Source organism: Odocoileus virginianus, chromosome 6 (genome assembly GCF_023699985.2).
Source record: "Odocoileus virginianus isolate 20LAN1187 ecotype Illinois chromosome 6, Ovbor_1.2, whole genome shotgun sequence".
NCBI classification, from domain to species: Eukaryota; Metazoa; Chordata; class Mammalia; order Artiodactyla; family Cervidae; genus Odocoileus; species Odocoileus virginianus.
In genome coordinates this window covers 5,455,952-5,480,346 of record NC_069679.1, presented here as the reverse complement: position 1 = coordinate 5,480,346, position 24,395 = coordinate 5,455,952, and the positions used below count along the sequence as shown (strand labels likewise).

The following is a 24,395-nucleotide window of genomic DNA, read 5'->3' as shown; positions in this document are numbered from 1 at the left end:
GTGGTTAGTCACCTCGGCCTTTGGTCTCTCACCCCACCCTCAGAGCTGCTGAGCTGGAGAGACGGCTGGACTCTCTCCTGTCAGCCATTGTGGGAGGCCAGTGCTGCTCCTTGGGGGTCCTGTCCACTTTCTAAACGTTCCAACCACTATCCCATGGCTGGTTCCAGCAACAGCGGGGACTCTCTGACCAGATTCTCTTCTGTGCAGAAAGGTCTGAGCATCTAAGGGAGAGTTAGCCATGTGGAGATGTAAAAGCACCCTTTCATCTTTTCAAATACCTTCTAAGAGCTTGAGCCCAAAGAGGCCTCTTGGGGTTGGAGACCTGTGTTCATTCCTGTTTCCAGCTTGGAGTGCAGTGTAGGCACAACATAGATGATATTAAACATGGGATTTGAAATTGGGTTTTAGGATTACCCTTTAAAGAAGACCTCATATTAGCATGTGTGTTAGTTGCTCAGTCGTGTCTGACTCTTTGTGACCCCATAGACTGTAGCCTGCCAGGCTCCTCTGTCCGTGGGATTCTTCAGGCAAGAATACTGGAGTGGGTTGTCATTCCCTTCTCCAGGGGATCTTCCTGACCCAGGGATCGAACTAGGTCTCCCGCTTTGCAGGCAGATTCTTTACCATCCGAGTCACCAGATAAGTCCAGACCTCCTATTATTATCCCCATTTGACAGGTAAAGAAACTGAGGCAGAGAGGGCTCAGTGTTTTGCCTAAGATCATGGAGAACTTCAGGTGTGAAGGAAGATAAGACACCACTCCAGTTGTCCTCCATTAAGGGTAGCCTTATGCTATTGAGGACTTCCCAGGTGGCTCAGTAGGTAAAGAACCTGCCTGAAATGCAGGAGATGCCAGAGATATGGGTTCGATTCCTGGGTTGGGAAGATCCCCTGGAGGAGGACATGGCAACCCACTCCGGTATCCTTGCCTAGAGAATGCCCACGGACAGAGGAACCTGGCGGGCTACAGTCCATGGGGTAAAGAAGAGTCAGACACGACTGAGCACGCATGAGTGGTATGCTATCGAGGGCCTGAAGTCAGAAGCCTGTGGGATCTCTGGGCCTGTTTCCCCATCTGGAAGATAGGACTAATAGACTGTGCTCTGTGTGTGAGTTGTGCCTTGTTATGAGACTAATAATAATAAGTTGTGCCTTGTAATAATAATTAATAATACTAATAATAAGTTGTGCCTTGTAATAGGACTAATAGACTATTCTGTGGGTGAGTTGTGCCTTGTTATGGGTTGGGAGCTACTGGAGCCAAGAGATTCAGTGCCTGTGTGCCTGTGCTGAGCGCTCCAGAAAGGGAGCAGGGTCTCCAGAACACCCTCTTCTCACACAGGGACTGGGGGAATCTTAGCTGGTTTGCCTAGGGCAGAATGACAGCTTCTTACCTCTCTTCCCCCCCAACCTGCTCCAACAAGGATACAGGTACCATTTCGGAAGCATCATCCTACACATACTCTGACAAGAGCTCCTTTGGTGGTGCTTTAAAAATTATTAGTGTAAATGAGAGAAAGACACTTTGGGGAAAGAAACTTCTCTCAGCATTAAAGTCCTCAGAATTTCATTTAGAACTAGGAGTTGTGCTGTGTGCTCAGTCACTTCAATCATATCAGACTGTTTGTGACCCCCTGGACTATAGCCCACCAGGCTCCTCTGTCCATGGGATTCTGCAGGCAAGAACACTGGAGTGGGTTGCCATTTCCTTCTCCAGGGGAATCTTCCTGACTCAGGGATTGAACCCCTGAGATCCCCAGGGATTGCCACCTGAGGAACCCTAGGAGTTATGAAGCCCCTATTTAATTAAAGGACCCCAGAATGTCCTGAGGGCAGGGAATCTGTGGCAGGAAGGCAGGACGTGACTTCATCTTGAAAAGGAGCCCCACCCCCAGCCCCTGGAGTCACCTCACTTGCAAGGGAGCGAGGGAGCTGGATAAGATGACCTCATGACCTCTGAGCCTTCTTCGCTAGCCTATGTATGTTCCACAGTTGCGGCTGGACGGGGAGCTTCTGCTCTGCCCAGACGGAGCTGGAGGACTGGCCGGTCCACTGAACAGAAGGCTTGAGAGGGTCTCACTGTGGAGCCCCGAGTTCCCGCTCTTTCTGACAGGGCGCTGTATGGCCGTGAGAGAGTTCTCTCCTCTGGGTCTCACCTCCTTGTCATCTCTCTTCAGCAGAGCTAACAGGAATCTCGAAAGGCTACTGTGTTGTACGGGGCCACAGTAGACCAAACCTGGACTAATATTTCCCCCCAGGCTGGGCACAGCAATGGTGCCTCCTTGGGCCCAGGACTTGGGAAGCACCTAAAAGGCACGCATCAGACAACTCTGGCAGGAAAATAAAGACAAATCTGAACGAGACGTAGGCATCCACTCTTCTTGCACCAAATATAGTTAAACGTTTGGGGCATATTTTCCATTAGATTTTTTTTTTGTCTTTGAACAAGAGCGGCTATTTATCCAAGTCCCCACAGCATGCTGGGGATGGGAGCTGTCTGCGATTTCTGCTGGCTGCTAGTGGATCTGGCGTGTGTCCAGGCCTAGCTTGTCTGCCAGTGACCCTCAGAGAGAAGTGTTTGTGAATTCCGCCAGAGTTGGGGGTGGGGGCACTATTCTCACAGTGGATTCTGCCAGCAAGGCAGAGAGGACCCCAGTTCTGCCCAGAGGGTTCTTCTTTGGAGTCATCTGGGGGCCCAGGGCCCCCCCAGGGAAAGGTGAGGGCCAAGTGCATCCCACATGTGGGCCAGTGGCACAGGGGACGTTTTGGGGTGGGGAGAGCAATTGCCTGTGACAATGAGGTCCTCCTTGCAGGCCTGGCCACTTGACTCTTTCTCAGGTTTGAAGTCATGAGAACTTTGAAAAAAAAAATATAAAAATCCAAATAAGATCAGTGGTTCAGTTCATAGTATGGTACCAAAGTCAGTTTCCTAGTTTTGATCCTTGTACTATGGTTATGTAAGGTGCTAACACTGAGGGGAGAGAGGTGGGGGATAGGGTACACAGGAACTCTATGTACTGCTTTGCAACTTCTACATGAGTCTAAAATTATTTCAAAATAAAAAGTTAAAAAAAAATCACCTAGGAATGTGAACCTGCCTAGGAATGGTGAAACTTTGGAGCACCATGTCCCTAGCGTCCTCTGCCAGGCATTTGTGGAGGGCCAGGTCCATGCCTAGGGGCCCATCCAGTCCTCCCACAGCCCTTGAAGATGGTGCAGGGACAAGCCTTTAGCACAGTGCCTGACACAGAGTAAAACCTTGAAAACTGTCAGCCAGTGTTATCACGTTATCCCTATTTACTTTAAATTTTTTTTTTTTTATTTGGCTGAGCCAGGTGTTAGATGCGGCATGTGGGATCTAGTTTCCAGACCAAGGGTCAAACCCAGGCCCCCTAGCCACTGGACCACCAGAGAAGTCCCACGTTATCCTTATTTTAAAATTAGGAAACAGAGCCTCAAAATGTTGAAAAGACTTGGCCAAGCCACACAGCTAAAATGTAGCTGACATTGGGTTTGATTTCCATATCTCCAACCTAAAACTTTCAACTCTACTAGATTCCTCTGCATTTATTTTGACAACGATTATGTGTAAAACTTTCTTGGCACTTCTAAACAAGATCTGAGTCCCCAGCCTCAATCACGTTGTGTGTTTCTCCTTCCATGTCCCTTCCCCTACTGAGCGCAAGAGGATTGTCCTGACCGTCCTCGAGGGGCTTCCTGTGGGCAGGGTGCTGTGCTTGGAGAAGAGGGTGGAGAAGCTTGGGGATCAGGAGGAAGGGGCTAGCAGTGTAGTTCCCGAGGCCTCTGCTGCTCCCTGGGCCCAGGAGCCGCACACCTCCTTCTGCAGGTGTGGTGGGTGGACCAGCACACCATCCCATCCTCTGTGGCATGTTCTGTGAGTGACCTCTGATGCTCTGAGCCCTGACAGGTGCAGCAGCGTCTCCTTGGTGGGAGGTTCGGCCCATGTCCTCCATGTGGCTGAGAGCCAAGGCCTCTTCAGTGGTCCCAGCTCAGCCAGCCCCAGAGCCAGCCCCCCAGGGGTGCACAGGGTCTGGCAGAAAGGCAAGCTGGGAGTCAGACCCAGCCCACCCTGGAGTGGCCAGCCTGCCTCTGACTGGGCTGATCGTCTGTGTTACAGAGGACACCTACAGCTCCGAGGAGACCGTGGACCACCAGCCTGTCCACCTGAGGGTCATGGACACTGCAGACCTGGTAACATTACCCCCCATTACCCCTGAGGAGCTGAGAATGCCTGCAGCCTCTGGAGGAGTCCTGCTTCCAGAGTGGGGGCCTCGGGTGGGAATCTGTACAACTTCTCAGCTCCAATCTGTTGTGTGTCCCTGACTGAGGTGCTGAGCTCTCTGGGCCTGAATCCATTGATTTGCCAAGTGAGAAGGGATAGGACAGGGCCTGGGGAGAACTGATGAGAGCCGGTGTCAGCTCTGAGATCCTGCGCTCCGGGGTTTGGTGCCTGTGTTCACAGGTGCACACATGTGCTTACAGATGCTCCTCTGACCCCAGCTCCCCCTCCCCGCCCAGTACCTACACCTCCCTATGTTCTCACCACCCCCTACCAAGGCCCGATGCCAGTTCTTCTCGGAAGCCAAAGGGGCACCGTGAGCCTGACCCCAAACCAGCAGTGCCCAGGCACAGCCAGGTCTCAGTAGGGGCCATGCCAGAGTCTTGGCTCTGTGCCCCAGAGGCCAAGGTCTCCCGGTCTGTGGTTGGGTGGTGGGAGTGAGGCTCAGAGACAATGTCTTCTTTCACATGAGGCCAAATCCACACTCAAGTGCCCCTTTGAAAAGGGCCCTGCTGGGGAACAATGTACAAAGACCTGGGGAGCAGAGGGGGCGGGGAGAGGGGACGGGGAGGGGAGCTCAGGTGAAGTCCTTTACCCCCGCCTGTTCTGCCCCTGACTGAGGCTGCCTGCTTTGTCCCAGGACACCCCCAGGAACTGTGAGCGCTACCTGAACTGGGCCCACGCCTTCCTGGTGGTATACAGCGTTGACAGCCGCAAGAGCTTCGAGGGCAGCAGCAGCTACCTGGAGCTGCTCGCTTTGCACGCGAAGGAGACGCAGCGCAGTTTCCCAGCTCTGCTGCTGGGCAACAAGCTGGACATGGCCCAGTACAGGTGAGCATGCGCTCCGTCCTACAGCCCGGAGCTCGCTTTCTTCATCCAGGCTGTGTCATCTCCGGGGATGATTTGGCTGCTAAGAAGAGTGATTCCCTCCGATGTAGGCGTGTTGTAAGAGTGCAGGGTGGGCAGGTCTTCCAGGCAGTGCTGGGCAGGAAGGGAAAGGCATCCAGGCTGCAGAGGGGCTGGACCCTGAAGGTTGGAAGAGAGGCCACTCCTTCCGTCTTCCCGGGGCTCTGAGGTTTCTCTTGACTTCACCCTTTCTTGCTTGAGACTATATGACCTTCTGTTTCCACTCCCTGCAGCTGGCTGGTCATCCAGGGCCCAATTCCAGTTCTGGAGAGAGAGGCTCTCATAGGCGGCCTGAGTCAGGCCAGTCTGCTCTGGTTCAGCTAGCTCTTGCCTCCCCCAAGTGAGGTCTCCCACTGTTGGCTGTGCTGAGGGCAGGAGTCTCTTAGAAAGGGCTGGACTTCAATCAAAGGCCACAGACTGGGCCGGGGGGCAGATGACCACTGAGTACTGCAGTCATATTTTGTTTGGCCAGCACAGTGTTTTAAAAGACCTGGAACTGGAATGCTTTAGGGCGGGGTATGCTCCCTCCAGCTGACCACAGGCCTCACAGTCCCCATGGCTTACCCCTCCCCACACATTCAGGTTGCCTGCCTGGCCCCTGAGGTGTTTGAGGCTATGACGCCTTCACCTGATGAGTGACCCCGCTGGCCCTCTCCAGCAGGGGTGTCCATCCCTTGTGGCTGGTCTATCTGGGAGGTGGGGCAGCCTTCCTCCCACCCCTCCCTCCTCAAGGCCAGTAACCCCTGCTTCCCAGATGCCGAAGACCCATTGACTGGTGTTAGAAAGGAGGGGACGTTTGATATAGACCCGGGCTGGTGGGGAAAAGAGGTGAGGTCTCACAAAGGAGATTCACAGTAGGAGCCTTCAAAGGCGGGCATGCCCTCACCGAGACAAATTCCGTCTCAGGGAATGAGGGAAGTTGTGTGAACTTAAAGCCAAAAGGTAGTCTTTGTGGAGTCAGAGCCCCCAGAGCCTAGAGGAGGAATCGGAAGACCGGACTGAGAATAAACCAGTGTTAAATACGAGGGAAAAAACTAGGCCACTATTTTGATCCCAATATTTGCCCAAGGGATTGTCTGAAAGTGGTTTGGGAGCAAAGAGCAAAGCAGCATCAGTTCCCTAAGAAGGAGTCATGATGATTTATCCCCATTTCCTTCTTTGGTTGAGTCCCGAGGTTGGTAGGTCAGGATTTGACAGGCACAGTCAATCTAACTTTGCTGAGCAGTGGCCAGTGTCTCCCATGATTGTCTTGCAGCTGAAGGGTAAAATGCGGGTTAGGGCAGTGGTTCCTAAACCACTGATACCATTTTTGCTAGGCTATGCCAAAACAAGCTAAAAGGGTAATAATGTTACATGCTGGGTCAGCCATTCACATGCATGCATGCACACATGGGGTCCTTGTTTCTGAAAGCTCATTATTCAAGCCCCACATTGACAAAGTTTCAGATTCAAGTTCATCACAAATGCATGTAATACCAAGTATTCTTTCAAAAGGAGTTCTTCAGGAAACTGTGAACTGACAGGATACCAACCTCGGGTGGGAAATGGATTCTGTGCTGTGCCCTGACCCTTTTTGTCCTAGACACTCTCCCTGTCTGATGGGCCAACCTGCTCCAAGCTTTTGCTTCTGCCAGATTACCCTTAGCTCAGAAATCTCTTCCCTCCATACTCGCCCTGGGGTCTCCTCTAAACTCACAGGCTGTGTCATTATCCTCACAGGTGGTGGGTGAGGCCACTCAGCAGTGGGATTCAGCCATTGAAACCTTGGTCTCCAGTCCTCAGGGACTGCTCCCACTCCATCTCTTCTGAACATCTGGTCTACCAAAGGGCCAGTATTTTTCTCTCACCTGATGTCCATGCTTTCAGGACCTTTCTGAAAGTTACAAATACTTGATCCCACCATCATGAGAGGTGGTTACAAATACTTGATTCCACCATTATGAGTTGTTGTTCAGTCATTCACTTGTGTCTGACTCTTTGAGACCCCATGAACTGCAGCATGCCAGGCCTCCCCGTCCCTCACCATCTTCTGGAGTTTGCCCAAGTTCATGTTCATTGCATTGGGGATGCCATCCAGCCATTTCATCCTCTGAAACCTTCTTCTCCTGCCCTCATTCTTTCCCAGCATCAGGGACTTTTCCAATGAGTTGTCTGTTCACAGCAGATGACCAAAATACTGGAGCTTCAGCATCAGTCTTTCCAGTGAATATTCAGGGTTGATCTCCGTTAAGATTGGCTGGTTTGATCTCCTTGCTGTCCACGGGACTTTCAGGAGTCTTCTCCAGCCCCACAGTTTGAAGGCATTAATTCTTTGGTGTTCTTCTTTCTTTACGGTCCAGCTCTCACAACTGTATGTGACCAATGGGAAGACCATAGCCTTGATAAAGGACCTATACGGCCCTTTGTTGGCAGAGTAATGTCTCTGCTTTTCAACATACTGTCTAGACTTGTCATCGCTTTCCTGCCAAGAAGCAGTCATCTTCTGATTTCATGGCTGCGGTCACTGTCCACAGTGATTTTGGAGCCCAAGAAGAGGAAATCTGTCATTACTTTTCCCTTTTCCCTTCTATTTGCCATGCAGTAATGGGGGCGGATGCTATGATCTTAGTGTTTCTAATACTAATCCTAAGCCGGCTCTTTCACTCTCCTCCTTCACCCTCACCAAGAGGCTCTTTAGTTCTGCTTCGCTTTCTGCCACTAGAGTGGTATCATCTACGAATCTGAGGTTGTTGACGTTTCCCTCTCCTATCTTGATTCTTTGGGTGGAAAACTCCCTTGATGTTTCCAATTTTCCTGTAGAGATCTCTAGTCTTTCCCCTTTTGTTGTTTTCTTCTATTGTTAAACACTCTTCATTGAAGAAGGCCTTCTTGTCTCTTCTACCTATTCTTTGAAATTCTGAGTTTAATTGGATGTAGCTCTCTCCCTTGCTTTCTGCTTCTCTTTGTTCTTCTGTTATTCCTAAAGCCTCCTCAGATAATCACTCTGCCTTCTTGTTTTCTTTTTCTTTGGGGTGGTTTTGTTCACTGCCTCCTGTACAATATTACAGACCTCTGTCCATAGTTCTTCAGGCACACTGTTATCTAGATCTAGTCCCTTGAATCTATTTGTTACCTCTACTGTGAATTCATATGGGATTTGATTTAAGTCATATCTGGCCGGCCTAGTGTTTTTCCCAGTTTTCTTTAGTTTAAGCCTGAAGTTTGCTATAAGAAGCTGGTGATCTGAGCCACAGTTAGCTCCAGGTCTTGTTTTTCGCTGACTGTATACAGCTTCTCCATCTTTGGCTACAAAGAATGTAATTAATTTGATTTTCATATTGACCATTTGGTGATGTCCATGTGTAAAGTCATCTCTTGTGTTGTTGAAAAAGTATTTGCTATGACTGATGCATTCTCTCGGCAGAATTCAGTTAGTCTTTGCCCTGCTTCATTTTGTTCTCCAAGGCCAAACTTGCCTGTCACTCCAGGTATATCTTGACTACCCAGTTTTGCATTCCAATCAGTGATGATGAATAGAACATATTTTTCAGGTGTTAGTTCGAGGAGGTCTTCTAGGTCTTCATAGAAATGATCGACTTCAGCTTCTCCAGCATCAGTGGTAGGGGCATAGACTTGGATTATTGTGGTGTTGAATGGCTTGTCTTGAAATGAACTGAGATCACTTGTCATTTTTGAGATTGCACCCAAGTACTGTATTTCAGACTCTTGTTGATTATGAGGGCTACTCCATTTCTTTTATAGGATTCTTGCCAACAGTAGTAGATACAATGGTTATATGAATTCGCCCATTCCCATCCATTTTAGTTTGCTGATTCCTAGGATGTAAATGTTTATTCTTACCATCTCCTGCTTGACCACGTCCAATTTTCCATGATTCATGGACCTAACTAACATTCCAGGTTCCTATACAATACTGTTCTTTGCAGCATCGGATTTTACTTTCATCACCAGACACATCCACAACTGAGGGTCATATCTGCTTTGTCTCAGTCGTTTCATTCCTTCTGGGGATATTGGTAATTCTTTTCCACTCTTCCCCAGTAGCATATTGGACACTTTCAGACCTGAGGGACTCATCTTGTGGTATCATAATTTTTTGGCCTTTTATACAGTTCATGAGAGATGGTTGCAAATACTTGATCCCACCGTCATGAGAGATGGTTACAAATACGTGACCCCACCGTCACGGGAGGTGGTTACAAACACGTGACCCCACCGTCACGGGAGGTGGTTACAAACACGTGACCCCACCGTCACGGGACGTGGTTACAAACACGTGACCCCACCGTCACGGGAGGTGGTTACAAACACGTGACCCCACCGTCACGGGAGGTGGTTACAAACACGTGACCCCACCGTCGTGGGAGGTGGTTACAAACACGTGACCCCACCGTCGTGGGAGGTGGTTACTAATAACGTGACCCCACCGTCGTGGGAGGTGGTTACAAACACGTGACCCCACCGTCGTGGGAGGTGGTTACAAACACGTGACCCCGCCGTCGTGGGAGGTGGTTACAAACACGTGACCCCACCGTCACGGGAGGTGGTTACAAATACGTGACCCCACCGTCGTGGGAGGTGGTTACAAACACGTGACCCCACCGTCGTGGGAGGTGGTTACAAACACGTGACCCCACCGTCACGGGAGGTGGTTACAAATACGTGACCCCACCGTCACGGGAGGTGGTTACAAACACGTGACCCCACCGTCACGGGAGGTGGTTACAAATACGTGACCCCACCGTCGTGGGAGGTGGTTACAAACACGTGACCCCACCGTCGTGGGAGGTGGTTACAAATACGTGACCCCACCGTCGTGGGAGGTGGTTACAAATACGTGATCCCACCGTCATGGGAGGTGGTACAGGATAAACGGGGAATAGGTGCTGCCGCCTCTCTTGCGTTGTCACCCTTGCTCTCTCTGGGCAGGCAGACAAAAGTTCCCATGAGCTCTGAGAGCTCTGCTGACCATAGGTGTCCTGAGTCATGACCATAGCCCACCAGGCCTCTGTAGACACTGTGGTCTCACATCCTTCTGACCAAACCACCGCCTCTCTCCAGAGCTTAATCCACACGCCAGGGCTGAGGGTGGCTCATTTCCTTGGTCAGGAGATATGGGGCTGAGAGCGACCATCTTCCTCTGGCCATGGGCAGGGTCTAGGCAGGGACTTTGGGCCAGCTTCTCCCTTCCCCTCAGCCTCGTTCTGACATTCTGGCTTAGGTGACATCAGCTGCCATTCACTGAGCAAGCCCTGTGCTAGGCCCTTGACACAATCGTCTTTCTTAATCTTCTTAACAACCCTGAGAGGCAGCTGTCATCCTCCCATTTTATTGATGAGTAAAAGCTGAGCCTCAGAGAGATGAAGATGGCTCCAGGTCATGGAGCTGGTAAGTGAGGAGCGGGGAGTAGGGCCGGGCCTGCCTGACTCAGATGCTCCTAACCCTGACTCCGCCTGCTTCCTCGCCAGGCAGGTCACCCAGGCAGAGGGCGCCGCCTTGGCAGGCAGGTTCGGGTGCCTGTTTTTCGAGGTCTCTGCCTGCTTGGACTTCGAGCATGTGCAGCATGTCTTCCACGAGGCGGTACGGGAGGCGCGGCGGGAGCTGGAGAAGAACTCCCTGGCCAGGCCTCTCTTCATCTCGGAGGAGAGAGCTGTGCATCACCAGGCCCCACTCACGGCCCGCCACGGGCTGGCCAGCTGCACCTTCAACACACTTTCTACCGCCAGCCTGAAGGAGATGCCTGCTGTGGCACAGGCCAAGCTGGTCACTGTGAAGTCATCCCGGGCTCAGAGCAAGCGCAAGGCACCCACCCTGACGCTATTGAAGGGCTTCAAGATCTTCTGAGGGCCCCTGCTCAGGATCCCAAGCTCGGCACTGGGCAGTCTGCCGGGCAGGGGCTGGCTTCTCACCACTGGCTTTCCTTCTGATGGAATAGTAGCCCTCACCGTCCGGCGGACAGCTGACCTCTCCTTCAGCACCAGACAGTGTCCCTGACACCCAGATCACTGTAGGAGCCGTGGGGACAGACAGGAATGCTGCTCCTGTTCCCTCCAGGCCTTAGTTTCCATGGTAACCACTGTATGCCTCACCCTGAAGGAAACGCCACTGTGACAACGTGGAGACCTGGGGTCAGCCGGAAATGGAAGAAAATTGCAATAGCCACCATGGTGCCATCACCCCCTTTCCTGCTCCAACTACAGCCTGGCCTGATGTGGCGGCCCCTAGGGGACGGCTCTGGGTGGACAGCTTCATGAGGCCTTCATGAGGCCGGAGAGCAGCCCACCCTGAAGTCCCAGCACCTCCTGGTGGACGGGCAGGGGCAGGTTTTGGGGGGCTGGAGCCTGACCCTCCCCTTGTCTTCTGACCTCGCAGAACCCCCCCAGGCCACAAACCCCACAGTTTATTCAAGTAAGATCTAGTTGAGGAGTCCTTCTCAGCCTGTGAGAAGCAAAGGTGTCTGGGGAAGGGCTGTTTCCAGTGCTCTGCCTCTCAGTGAAGGTGGAGGGGAAGCGCTGCAGGCGGGCCAGTGCAGGGAGCCTCCGGGCTGTTTCACCGGGAGGCAGGGCCCCTGTATTTTCCAACCTTAAGTCAAGGACTCTGTCCACAGACCCTCAGGACCAGCCTTCTCAAGCTGACTGATCAAAACTGCAGAATAAAGTTGTCCTCTCCAATGACAATCACCCAAAACTCCAGGGAGCCCACACTGGGTGTACCAGGCATCCAGTAAGGAGAAGCGGTGTTCTGCGCATTCTGTCTCCAGTCTGGGACGGCAGGACCTCGGACCTTTGCTAACGGGTTTGTGTGTTCAGAGTCCCCTTTGTAAGATAGAACCTACAGCATTTTGGGCTCATAAATTTTGCATAAATTATTTGGGGTTGACACCCCAGCTTCTGCTGCAACATGGTGGCTCACACATGGGATCAAGACACTCCTGGGATCCCATGGTTAGTAAGAGAAAGGCCTTAGAGGCAGGGGGTTTCATGGTCTTCTAGCTCTGTTTACTGCTGGGCCCCGGCCCAAAGGAAGTCTTTCATGGACCCTTGGCAGATCAGCTGGTAAAGGAGAGGGCTGCAGTGGAGAGAAGGGAGTATATATATGCAAAGTCACTTCAGTCGTGCCAGACTCTGTGATTGTGTGGACTGTAGCCCACCAGGCTCCTCTGTCCAGGGCTTCCTTGGTGGATCAGATGGAGAGAAGGGAGGGGAAAGGAATTCTGAGCCCAGAACCTTGACCCTTCCTTAGTCAGCCCTTCCAGGAGCTTGGATTGAAAACAAGAGCTCCAGCCCAGGTTTCAGCCACATTCTACAGATGGAGAAGCCGAGGTCAGAGGGAGGCTGGGAACTCCTCAAGACCACGTGAGGAGTCTGACCAGGCTTCCTGACCCACAGGCTGGTTCTGGATTTCGCACTTTCACTCCAAGCCACTTATGGCCCACTGCCATTTGAACAAACTGCAATTCCAACTGCCCACATCCAGAAGCATTTTAATAAAAAGATTTTGTTCGTTTTTTTCAAAACAGGGTTTTAGTTTGATTGCAGTTCATTCACTCTGTCTGCTGACACTCTGGGGGCACTGCCCTGCACCCTGACTAGCTTTCAGATTCTTGTGGGTCTGGAAGACGGACCAGTGGCACATCCCTGCATTTTGCATCCATTTCTCCCGGGGCCAAAGTTGGCTTTTCAGAGAGCAGAGTCTCTGTTAGGACGGTCAGGTTGTTGTCATCTTTGTTTCCATCCTCAGCCAAGTACAGGGCTTCTGGAGTTTGTTTTTTTGGTGGCAGCTTCTTCTGATTTCTGGGAAGAGAGAAAGTACTATTGAATGTGGGTTCCCTGTGTGGGGGTACCAAGTAGTTGGAGCAGTGATTGGGGCTCCCAAGTGGGTTAGCAAGTTTGAGGGGGTAAATCCAGTGCACAGTTCTGGAACAGTCTGGGGAGAAAGCTGAGACGGTTTGATGGGTTTTTGGCAGAGAAACATCTTAGACTTCTCCATGCATCGTCTTACCAAACCCCCAGTGCCACCTGTGAGCTCAGCTACTGTTGCTCCTCTTGCAAGTGACATAACACGGCTCAGAGGGGCCTGAGGAGCATGTGCCTGGGTCATGCATTTCTCTCCTGACTCCGAGTCCTGTGTTCTTTTCACCGAGCTACACTTTCATCCTGCTTAGTGTAGTCCTTATTACCCCATCCCCACCCTTACTCCACTCCATCCCTAGACAGATCGTAGCAGGAAATTCCTACCTAATCTTGCCTCTAGGTGCTTATGTCTCCAAACCGGCCTGCACCAATACCGGCCATGATTCCAGAGTCCTCAGCTCAAATACCTTCACTGGCTCCCCACTGCCCACTTCTGGAACCTGGCATCCAAGATCCAGCCTTCCTACCAGTAACACCCAAACGTCTTCCCTCCGAGGTGGTTCTACTCCAAGTCCCCACCCCTAGATCTCCTAGCAATAGTGGAGGGACCCTGCCAGGGTTTGAGCTGACGGCCCAGACAATCTGTTTGGGTCATAAGGGAACATCTGTCTGCTGCTCCTGAGGACAGCTGCCTTGTCTCCAAGGTGACTTTGCCGAGGTGGATGCTTCCTGACAGGCTGAGAGAGGAAAAGTCGCCTTCTCAGAGGCACTACCCTTCTGGGTCCTTCTAGCAGACTGATCTTGCTAAAACATAAACCTTTCACGTCCTTTGCAAAGCTCTTCTCTGGCTCCCCAGTGCCCATGACTAGAGCCTGAAAACTCCTTCGGATGCTCTGTTGCCTCTTGACCTCCCTTTCCTCCCGCCCCCACCGTCCACACCACGGCCTCAGGGGCCCTCCTGCTCCTCCCTTGAGCTTGGGGCGTGCTGTCCCTTGGTCAGCCCAGCCTCCCTCTCTTTTTTGCCCTCAAGGCCCTAGATCCCACCTCTATATATCCCACAGTCATCACCTGTCATTCTCAACTACAGCTGTCTCCCCACCAAACGGTCAGCTCCATGAACGGGGCTGAGTCTATCTTGTCCAGCCCTGTGGTCCCCATTCAGAGCCTGGCGCAGAGCAGTGCTCAGCTTATTCTGTGGCATGAATGATGACAGCTGTGGCAGTTCGTCACGACTAGTTACGGATGTGAATGAAGGGCACTGAGTTATTTCTTTCTGGCTTTCTAGCAGAACTATGAGGACGATTCATAGATGACATAAAATATAGCACAGGAAGAAGAGCTTGGAGGTTAGGCCAACCCTTCCATGGATCCTCAGTGACCTTACTCTGTACAGTGGGAGTAAGTAACTTGTGCCAGCCCCACCGTACCGGGCCGGTTTGATCAAGTGAGAGGAAGTGAAAGTGCCTTCAAAACCATGTGCAAACCATGATACAGATCTGAGGAGGGATTCTCAGTATTACTGTTTAAAAGTTACTGCTAGTTACTAGGATATAGTAATTATTGAATGAATGAATGGGAATGAGTGAACCAAGTATTTGTTGAATAACTTCCAGAATCTGACACTGTACCAGTTGCTTGGGGAAGCAAAGTTGAGTCAAATGTAGTTCCCACCCTCAAGGAGCTTTCAAAAGTTAGTCCTGGACTCATCCAGAGAGTTTAACAAAATGCCAGGGCCCAGGTCCCCTCCCCCGCAGACCCTCTGCATCAGAATCTCTAAGGTGAGGCACAGATACCTGTGTTTAACATCCTTACACAGGTGATTTGTTTGTTCATCCAGGGTTAAGGAGAATTGTTGTTATAAAAATGTCAGAATTACCCAGGAGCCCAAATGATCTCAGGTCTCTATCCATGCCCTGCTTTTGGCCTTGGAGTAGCACAGGTTTTCCCATTTAACCACATCCCTAATTCTGTCAAAGCCCTCACTGAGCACTCCCCACAATCCTAGGAGGAAAGAATCCATCACGGTTGCCATTTATAGAGGGAGAAGCCAGCCTGGAGGTACTGAGTGTCTTGCCCAGCTAGTGAGTGGCAGAACTGGGATCTGAACCCAGAACTGGAATCTGTATGACTCCAGAGCCAGTGATCCTGATTTCTGAGATGCACCAGCCCCCGCCCTGCTTGCTGGCCAGGGAATGGTCATCGGGGACAGCTGCTAGTTTTTTGGCAGCTTTGGGTCCTCAAACAAAACCATGCAGGCTGCATTTTGCTGACATAAAGGGTGGACAGCCGAGGTCTCCAGATGACCCCTCTCTAGATTTCCCCACCCTCCAGAGACCACCCCTAGACCAGCTCCTCACCTGTTTGCCTGGATGTTCCTTCCCAAGAGGATGAAGCTTATCATGACCACCAAGGCCGCCAGGACGAACATGGAACTATTCCAAGGAGTTGCTGGGGAGGGACACACAGGATGGAGCCTTGAGGACAGGCCGGGTGCCCCTCAGGCCCCTAACAGACCAACTCACAGCATCAGCTTCCCCCTGCTGTGGGCCACACATTGTAGAGAGAGACTAACCAAGCTGAAGATGAGCCGGGGAACTCCTGGTCCAAAGTAGGGGACAGGGGGAGAAGAGATCTCTGCTCCAAAGAAGTTGTCATCTACCTGGGGGAGACAGCACTGCAGTGGGATAATAATAGTGGGGAAAGGAGGTGTGTAGTGAAGATAAACTTCACCATCTTCAGAGTTTTGCTAGGGGCTGGCCAAGTGCAGTACCAGGGAAAGAGGAAGGGAGGGAGGGAGGAAAGAAGTGAGGAAGGGAGGGAAGAAAGGGTGGCAGTTAAATTAGATTTGACAAGCTGCCTGTAGATAATACATAAAGTAGCTAATCTGAGTTTGGATAATCAGGATCTGTCCATACTGTATCCAGATAAGGCAGCATCTAGCTTCAGAGCTTTTGCATCTACTGTTCCCTCTACCAGGAATGCCTTTCCCCCACATAATCTGCATGGCTAATTCTGTCACCTCCCGCAAGCCTTTATTTAAACATCAGCTTCTGAGCCAGTCCTTCCTTGACCACATTACATTCCCTGCACATTTCCTATTCCTTTCTTGGCTTAAATTTTCTCCTTATTACTCATTTCACCAGCATGCTATGCATTTTAGTCATCTGTTGCTTTTTCTCTTTCACTAGAAGGAATGCTCTATGAGGGCAGAGATTTTTGTGTGTTTTCACTTCTATAACCCCCATGCTGAGAAGAGTCCCTCGTGCACAGAAATAACTTAATAAATATTTGTGAATGACAGCATGGATGAGTGGCCCTGAGGAAAGGAGATGCAGTTTAGCCAGGCGCCTCTGGGTAGTGAGACCCTCAGTCTCAGTTCTTGGCCTGGAGGAAATGTCAGCCTGCCATGGAGGAGGGGACCATGATGGGGGCTTCAGCCAGGAGAGCGCACCCCCACCACCATCCCCACCACTCACCATCTTCTACTCGGAAAAACCAAAGCATTTCTTCCAGCAGCTCCTGAGGCACCTCGGTGATGGGTGGGGCTCCGGTTAGCTCCTCACTGTAGTTCATGCCCCTGCTCCTGGTTGGGATATGTTTCTGACAAGGAAGTTCTCAGACCCCTTCGCCCCCAGCTGCTCTCCTGGCCTACTAAGGTTATGACGCTTGGCAAAGGCCTGAAGACTCCTGGAAATGAAGAACGGAGCATGAATGGATATCCTACACCAGCTTACTCTTCCCTCCCTGCCCAAACCCTGGGCCCAAACCCTGCCCCTCCCTGGGCCCAAAGTTACAGGACTGAAATAGCTGGAACTCTTGGAGCAGGTGGGGCCTGAGCAGAGACCAGAGAAGTGGGAGCCACTCAAATCTTTGTTAAAACTCATTACACGTGGGGAGGAGCACTGACGCGGGTGTGGGGAGGATTAAGCCACTGATGGGCTGTGGGACCAACCCTTGCAGGGTCTCTCCAGTCCTTGCCTGCCCAGCATCCCCTCCAGCTTCTGCAGTCCACCCCACTCCTTCACCAAGCTTCCTTAGCAGCGGATTTTCCTGTGCTGGCCAATCACAGGTGCCTGTCTCCCCCACGTGACGAAGGCTGGGCCTATCACAGTCTCTCTCCTGGATATCAATATGCCCAGGACCCAGAGGGGAGAATGGTGAAGTGCCAAAGGTAGCTGCTGGTTAAATTTGGACCATTACAGTTTAATATAGTCCTAGAGGTCTTAGCAAGTGTTACAAGGAAAGAAAAGGAAGTGTAAGACTTGATAAGAAAGAGTTAAAACTCATAATTTTCAGATGACAAGATCATCTATTAATACCTAGAAAAATAAACAATAGAACTAATAGGCGCATTCACTGAAGTTGCTGTATACAAGCTCGAAATAGTATTTCTCCCATTATCAGTGAAACTGGAAAATTAAAGAAAAATAAGATCATTCACAGTAGCATCCCAGCATCCCACAGTAGTGCAGTAGCAGCATCCCATAGTAGGACAGTAGCATATGAAGAATTTTTTTTTGGGGGGGGGGTGCTGCACTGCAGGGCATGTAGGATCTTAGTTACCCAAACAGAGATTGAACCTGTGCCCCCTGCAGTGGAAGCATGGAGTTCTTCACTCCTGGACCAGGGAAGTCCCCTGAAGAACATTTTTTAACTCTAGAACAAGATACTAATAATAAATGATCTGAATAAATAGAGGTTTATGTTTTCAGACAGGATAAACTTACTAAGATATCAGTTATCCCCAGATAAATCTATAAATTCAATGCAATCTCAGCCAAAATTCTAACTGGAAGTTTTTTGAGGACCTTGATACACTTATTCTAGTACTTATATAGACAAAGTAAACTGCAGAGTCAGATAGGACTGAGCACATAAACATCGAAAAAAAGACTAAGAGGGGAGACTGGTCCCATCAGATGTTGAGATGAATTATAATAAAAAATGTGGTTTTGACATAAAACCAAGTCATTATACCAAGGCATGGGAACAGAGATTTCATAGAGGCCTATATTCATGTAGAAACTTGATATTTCTAAGGTAAGGATAGCTCTGCTGACCAGTAGGGAAAGGAGGAATTGTTTAGTAGATGGTGTCAGGAAAACTGGCTCACTCTATGGAGAAATGGAAGACCAGTTGCACATCTAGGGGTTTCCCAGGTGGCTCGAATCCACCTGCCCATGCAGGAGATGCAGGTTCAATTCCTGGGTTGGGAAGATCCCCTGGGGGTGTAAATGGCAACCCCTGCTAGTACTCTTGCCTGGGAAATCCACGGACAGAGGAACCTGGCGGGCTACAGTCCATGGGGTCACAAAGAGTCGGACACGACTGAGCGCACATCATGCACATGCACATCTAACAAACAACATACACAAAAACAGACTCCAATGTTAGAGGCCTAAACGCACGAGGAAAAGTGCAAAGTTAATAGAAGTAGGGTAGCACTTCTTAAAACCTTACAAGCTTAAATCATTGAATAACAACAGAAAACTGTTGAATTTGATTATATCAAAATAAGATGATCTGTTCAATGAAGAATACTGTCAATACAGTAGTAAACACATTTCTGATTGGGATAAGATACTTGTGATGCTTAAAACCCAGAAGAAACTGATATCTAAAATGTACAAAGAATTCTAACAAATTAATAGGAAAAAGACTAGAATCCTAATAGATGATACAAACAGGCAGTTTACAAAATAGGAATCTCAAAAGGCTAGCAAGCATATGAAAATATGCTTAAACTCTTGGGAAATCAGAAGAATGACAATTAAAATGAAACGAAACGCCACTTGACATCTCTTAGACTGGCGTAGTTTGGAAGGTGGATAATGCCAGGTGTTGGTGTGGTTTTGGGGCTGTAGCCTTATGCACTGCCAGGGTGTGTAGACTGGGGCAACCATCTAGAGAGCAATTAGTCAAAGCAAGTGTACACATGACCCAGCGTTATACCCCTGAGCATATTCATATCCCAAAGAAAGTATCCCCAAGGATCATAAGGGAGCATGCAACACCATTTATGAAAATTCAAAATGCACACATACAAAACAACAATACACATTTTACAAAGACACATTTTATTTATTTATTTTTTCATTTATTTTTATTAGTTGGAGGCTAATTACTTTACAATATTGTAGTGGGTTTTGTCATACATTGACATGAATCAGCCATGGAGTTACATGTATTCCCCATCCCGATTCCCCCTCCCACCTCCCTCTCCACCCGATCCCTCTGGGTCTTCCCAGTGCACCAGGTCCGAGCACTTGTCTCATGCATCTAACCTGGGCTGGTGATCTGTTTCACCCTAGATAATATACATGTTTCAATGCTGTTCTCTTGAAACATCCCACCCTCGCCTTCTCCCACAGAGTCCAAAAGTCTGTTCTATACATCTGTGTCTCTTTTTCTGTTTTGCATATAGGGTTATCATTACAATCTTTCTAAATTCCATATATATGTATATAGTATACATGTAATAATATACTATATATATAGTATATATATATATGTATATAGTATACAGTAATGGTCTTTATCTTTCTGGCTTACTTCACTCTGTTTAATGGGCTCCAGTTTCATCCATCTCGTTAGAACTGATTCAAATGAATTCTTTTTAATGACTGAATAATATTCCATGATGTGTATGTACCACAGCTTCCTTATCCATTCATCTGTTGATGGGCATCTAGGTTGCTTCCATGACCTGGCTATTATAAACAGTGCTGCGATGAACATTGGGGTGCACGTGTCTCTTTCAGATCTGGTTTCCTCGGTGTGTATGCCCAGAAGTGGGATTGCTGGGTCATATGGCAGTTCTATTTCCAGTTTTTTAAGAAATCTCTACACTGTTCTCCATAACGGCTGTACTAGTTTGCATTCCCACCAACAGTGTAAGAGGGTTCCCTTTTCTCCACACCCTCTCCAGCATTTATTGCTTGTAGACTTTTGGATAGCAGCCATCCTGACTGGCGTATAATGGTACCTCATTGTGGTTTTGATTTGCATTTCTCTGATAATGAGTGATGTTGAGCTTCTTTTCATGTGTTTTTTAGCCATCTGTATGTCTTCCTTGGAGAAATGTCTGTTTAGTTCTTTGGCCCATTTTTTGATTGGGTCATTTATTTTTCTGGAGTTGAGCTGGAGGAGTTGCTTGTATATTTTTGAGATTAATCCTTTGTCTGTTGCTTCATTTGCTATTATTTTCTCCCAATCTGAGGGCTGTCTTTTCACCTTGCTTATAGTTTCCTTTGTTGTGCAAAAACTTTTAAGTTTCATAGGTCCCATTTGCTTATTTTTGCTTTTGTTTCTAATATTCTTGGATGTGGGTCATAGAGGATCCTGCTGTGATTTATGTCAGAGAGTGTTTTGCCTATGTTCTCCTCTAGGAGTTTTATAGTTTCTGGTCTTACATTTAGATCTTTAATCCATTTTGAGTTTATTTTTGTGTATGGTGTTAGAAAGTGTTCTAGTTTCATTCTTTTACAGGTGGTTGACCAGTTTTCCCAGCACCACTTGTTAAAGAGGTTGTCTTTTTTCCATTTTATATCCTTGCCTCCTTTGTCAAAGATAAGGTGACCATAGGTTCGTGGATTTATCTCTGGGCTTTCTATTCTGTTCCATTGATCTATATTTCTGTTCTTGTGCCAGTACCATACTGTCTTGATGACAGTGGCTTTGTAGTAGAGTCTGAAGTCAGGCAGGTTGATTCCTCCAGTTCCATTCTTCTTTCTCAAGATTACTTTGGCTATTCAAGGTTTTTTGTATTTCCATACAAATTGTGAAATTATTTGTTCTAGTTCTGTGAAAAATACCGTTGGTAGCTTGATAGGGATTGCATTGAATCTATAGATTGCTTTGGGTAGTATAGCCATTTTGACAATATTGATTCTTCCAACCCATGAACTCACAAAGACACATTTTAAAAAAGACACATTCAACACATGAGATAATTATCTCTGGTGCGGGGGTGGACGTGGGAGGGAGAGGGGAGGAAAAGGGAACAGAAATGGAGAGCAAAGTAAAGGGCTTTGAACAAACCAATCATGAAAACATGTCATAGGGCTAAGAGGACAACAAGGCAGAGAGAGGCCAGAGGCCATCTCAAAATCCCCCCTCTCTTGATGTCCAATCCAAAATAGCCTTTGCAGGCTCAGCCAGGAACATCCAAAAACAACTGGGTGGCAAGCAGCCAAACAAAAAAACAAGGTACTAATAAAAAGACTGACGTCAGAGTTTTCTCCAACTCTAAATGCTCTGAGAAAACTGAACAAACATCTACAGATTTTGAAGGAAAATATTTTGATACAAATATAATACTGAGCCAAGTTTTTCATATATGAATCATCATTCATGTTCCAAGGGCTTCCTGTGTGGCTCTGTGGCAAAGAATCTGCCTGCAATGCAGGAGGTGCAGATCTGATCCCTGAATTGGGAAGATACCCTGGAGAAGGAAGTGGCAACCCACTCCAGTATTCTTGTCTGGGAAATTCCATGGACCAAGGAGCCTAGCGGGCTACAGTTAATGGGTCACAAGAGTAGGACACAACTTAGCAACTAAACCATCATTACACTACTAACATGCCAAGACAGAGATGGAAGTCAGAGAAAAAGACTTTAAAAAAAAAAAAAGAGTTTCAAAGACTCAGATGCCCACTACCTACTTACTCATTTGAAGGAGATATATATACTGAATAATGGAAAGACAAATTACAGGGATGGCTAATTGATGTGATCTTGTGTTCCAGCTCCAACTTGTCCAGAGCACTTATTAAGGGTTGTGATCGTCTGTCTAGTCTCAGGTGCAGGAATGCCTGGATTAATTAGTAATATTGGCCACAGACCACTGTTGCATATGCAGAACACCCACCCCTTCCCCCGACATACACCCACAGGGGAAAGAACATGGAGATCAAGATGCCAACACTAACTCCCTCTCGGGAAGTGGGCTGGGGTCTAGATCCATGGGACATCCACTCTGAACACTTCTGTACTGTATACACTTCTCCTGAGTACATACTACCTTTGTGAAAACAATACATGTAACTATATTTTTAAATGTATATATTTTGTATGTATATTCTAAACACATATTTTGTGTATTTGTGTGTATCTTATTGAACGCATATATTAGCCAAAGAAAATGAAAACACCAATTCAAAAGATATATTTACTCCGATGTTCACAGTAGCATTATTTACAATAGCCAAGATATAGAAGCCACCTAAATGTCCGTTGACAGAGAAATGGATAAGGATGTGGTACATCTGTACAATGGACTCAGTCATAAAAAAGGATGAAATATTTCCATTTGCAACAAAATGGATGGACTTGGTGGTATTAGGCTAAGTGAAATAAGTCAGGCAAAGATAGACAAATACTATATGGCATCACTTATACATGGAATCTAAAAAACAAAATAAACTAGTGAATATAACAGAAAAGAAACAGGCTCACAGATATATAGAGAACAAACTAGTGGTTACCAGTGGGAAGAGGGAATGGGGAGGGACAAGAGAGGGGTAGGGGGTTCAGAGATACAGATGACTATGTATGAAATAAATAAGCTACAAGGATATATTGTACAGCACAAGGAATACAGGCAATAGTCTATAATAACTATAAACAGAGTATAACATTTAAAAATTTTGAATAGCTATGTTATACATCTGAAGCATATAATATTGTAAATCAACTGTACCTCAATAAAAAAGTATGTATCTATTGTATTTATACCTTTCCGGACAATAATTCCAATTTTGGATGTCTAATGAGTGGAGCTAATCAACATGTCAGTTCTTCCCAATGTGATCTATAGATACAGGGCAGCCCAAATCAAAATCCAAGCAAGTTATTTTATGGATATTGACAAACTGAATTTCAGGTTTATGAGGAGAAGCAAAAGGCCCAGATACTCAGCACAGTATTGAAGGAGAAGAACAAAGTTAGAGGACTGATGCTACCCAACTTCCAGACTCACTTTAAAACTCCAGTAATCAAGACAGTGTGGTACTGGAACTAATCAGAAACGTGTACACATTTGCATGTGGACTGATGCCCACAGTAGAATGTATGTTTTTAACATGCATAATATTGTTATAATAAAAAATATACCAACAAATGAAACAAAATGATAAGGTGGATACACGTTGGCCCTCTCTATGTTAATGCTATAGAAGCAAAGGACACATTCCCCTCAAAGCACTTATCCAGTTTTCTTCTACAGAGAGCATAGTCGTAATATCTCTGAATTTTAAAAAAAAGTATTAGCTACACATCGTGATTTATTTGCATTTCACTTTTCTGTTATTGTCTTTTTCCTGCTTCAGGTTCCCATCCAGGATATCATATTGCATTTAGTTGACATGTTCTCTTAGGCCCCTCAAGAAGATTCCTGCTTTATTTATATTTTTATCTTTTCTTTTTTATTTTTCTTTTGAACTTTTAATTTTGTATTGGAGTATAGCTGATTAACAATGTTCTGATGGTTTCAGGTGAACAGAGAAGGAACTGAGCCATAGACATAGATGCATCCACTCTCCCCCGAACTCCCCTCCCACCCAGGCTGCCACATAACATTGAGCAGAGTTCCCTCTACAGTAGGTCTTTGTTGGTTATCCATTTAAATATAGCGGTGTGCACAGTCTCCATCCCAAACTCCCTAACCATCCCTCCCCCAGGTCTGTGAGTCTGTTTCTGTTTTGTAAGTAAGTTCATTTGTATCATTTCTTTTTAGATTCCACAGATAAGGGATGTCATAGGATATTTCTCCTTCTGTGTCTGACTTACTTCACTCAGTATGAGATTCCTGCATTTTAATCAGAGCTTAACCATCTGCCCTTGGACATGATTCCTGCCAAAGACCTGGCACCCGCCACCCCATCCCACGGCAGGTTGAAGACACTCACCCTGGATCCCGGGTTCCGAGGACTTGTCTGGTCTGCTGGTGGGAGCAGCACTGATTTCTCTCTTCCTCCTCCTCCTTTCAGGGGACACCAGCTGGTCTTTGCACCTGAGCTTCCTGCAGAGCTGTCACTCGGAGGGGCAGTGGGCCAGAGCCTGTGGCAGCCGGGCCCATCTGGGAGCTCTGCATTTAGCACACGCCCAGGCCTGGAGCCTGCTCTGTCACTTGGGGGTGACTGACCTCTCGAATGAGTGGCCGCTGATGGCAAACAGGCTCCACCCGACTTTCACAGTCAGCAAGAACCAGGAGCCCAATACTTTCCTTCTTATCTGTTGGCCTCAACTAACAAGAAAACATCCAAACCCTCCTGCCAGCCCAGAGGAACAGGCTGACCAGGACCCTCAGTCTGGAGCACCATCATTGCAGGGGGACG

At 48.1% G+C, this 24,395-nt stretch overlaps 2 protein-coding genes across 2 annotated transcripts in view; one reads left to right on the top strand and one right to left on the bottom strand.

Annotated features, from left to right (window-relative positions):
- The window catches only part of RASL12 (RAS like family 12), a 16,966-nt gene extending 4,242 nt beyond the window's left edge, over positions 1–12,724 (top strand). The window contains exons 3-5 of the mRNA XM_020893477.2: positions 4,139–4,212; positions 4,941–5,131; positions 10,675–12,724. Coding sequence (XP_020749136.2) covers positions 4,139–4,212; positions 4,941–5,131; positions 10,675–11,050 — 641 coding nt within the window. The 3' untranslated portion in view covers positions 11,051–12,724. The remainder of the gene's footprint in view (positions 1–4,138; positions 4,213–4,940; positions 5,132–10,674) is intronic.
- On the bottom strand, positions 12,670–24,395 carry SLC51B (SLC51 subunit beta). Its single transcript, XM_020893479.2, has 4 exons — positions 23,967–24,395; positions 16,536–16,746; positions 15,417–15,507; positions 12,670–12,999 (listed from the first exon to the last, which is right to left on the bottom strand). The coding sequence occupies exons 2-4, from the start codon at positions 16,630–16,632 to the stop codon at positions 12,795–12,797; spliced, it is 393 nt and encodes a 130-aa protein (XP_020749138.2). The 5' UTR covers positions 16,633–16,746; positions 23,967–24,395; the 3' UTR covers positions 12,670–12,794.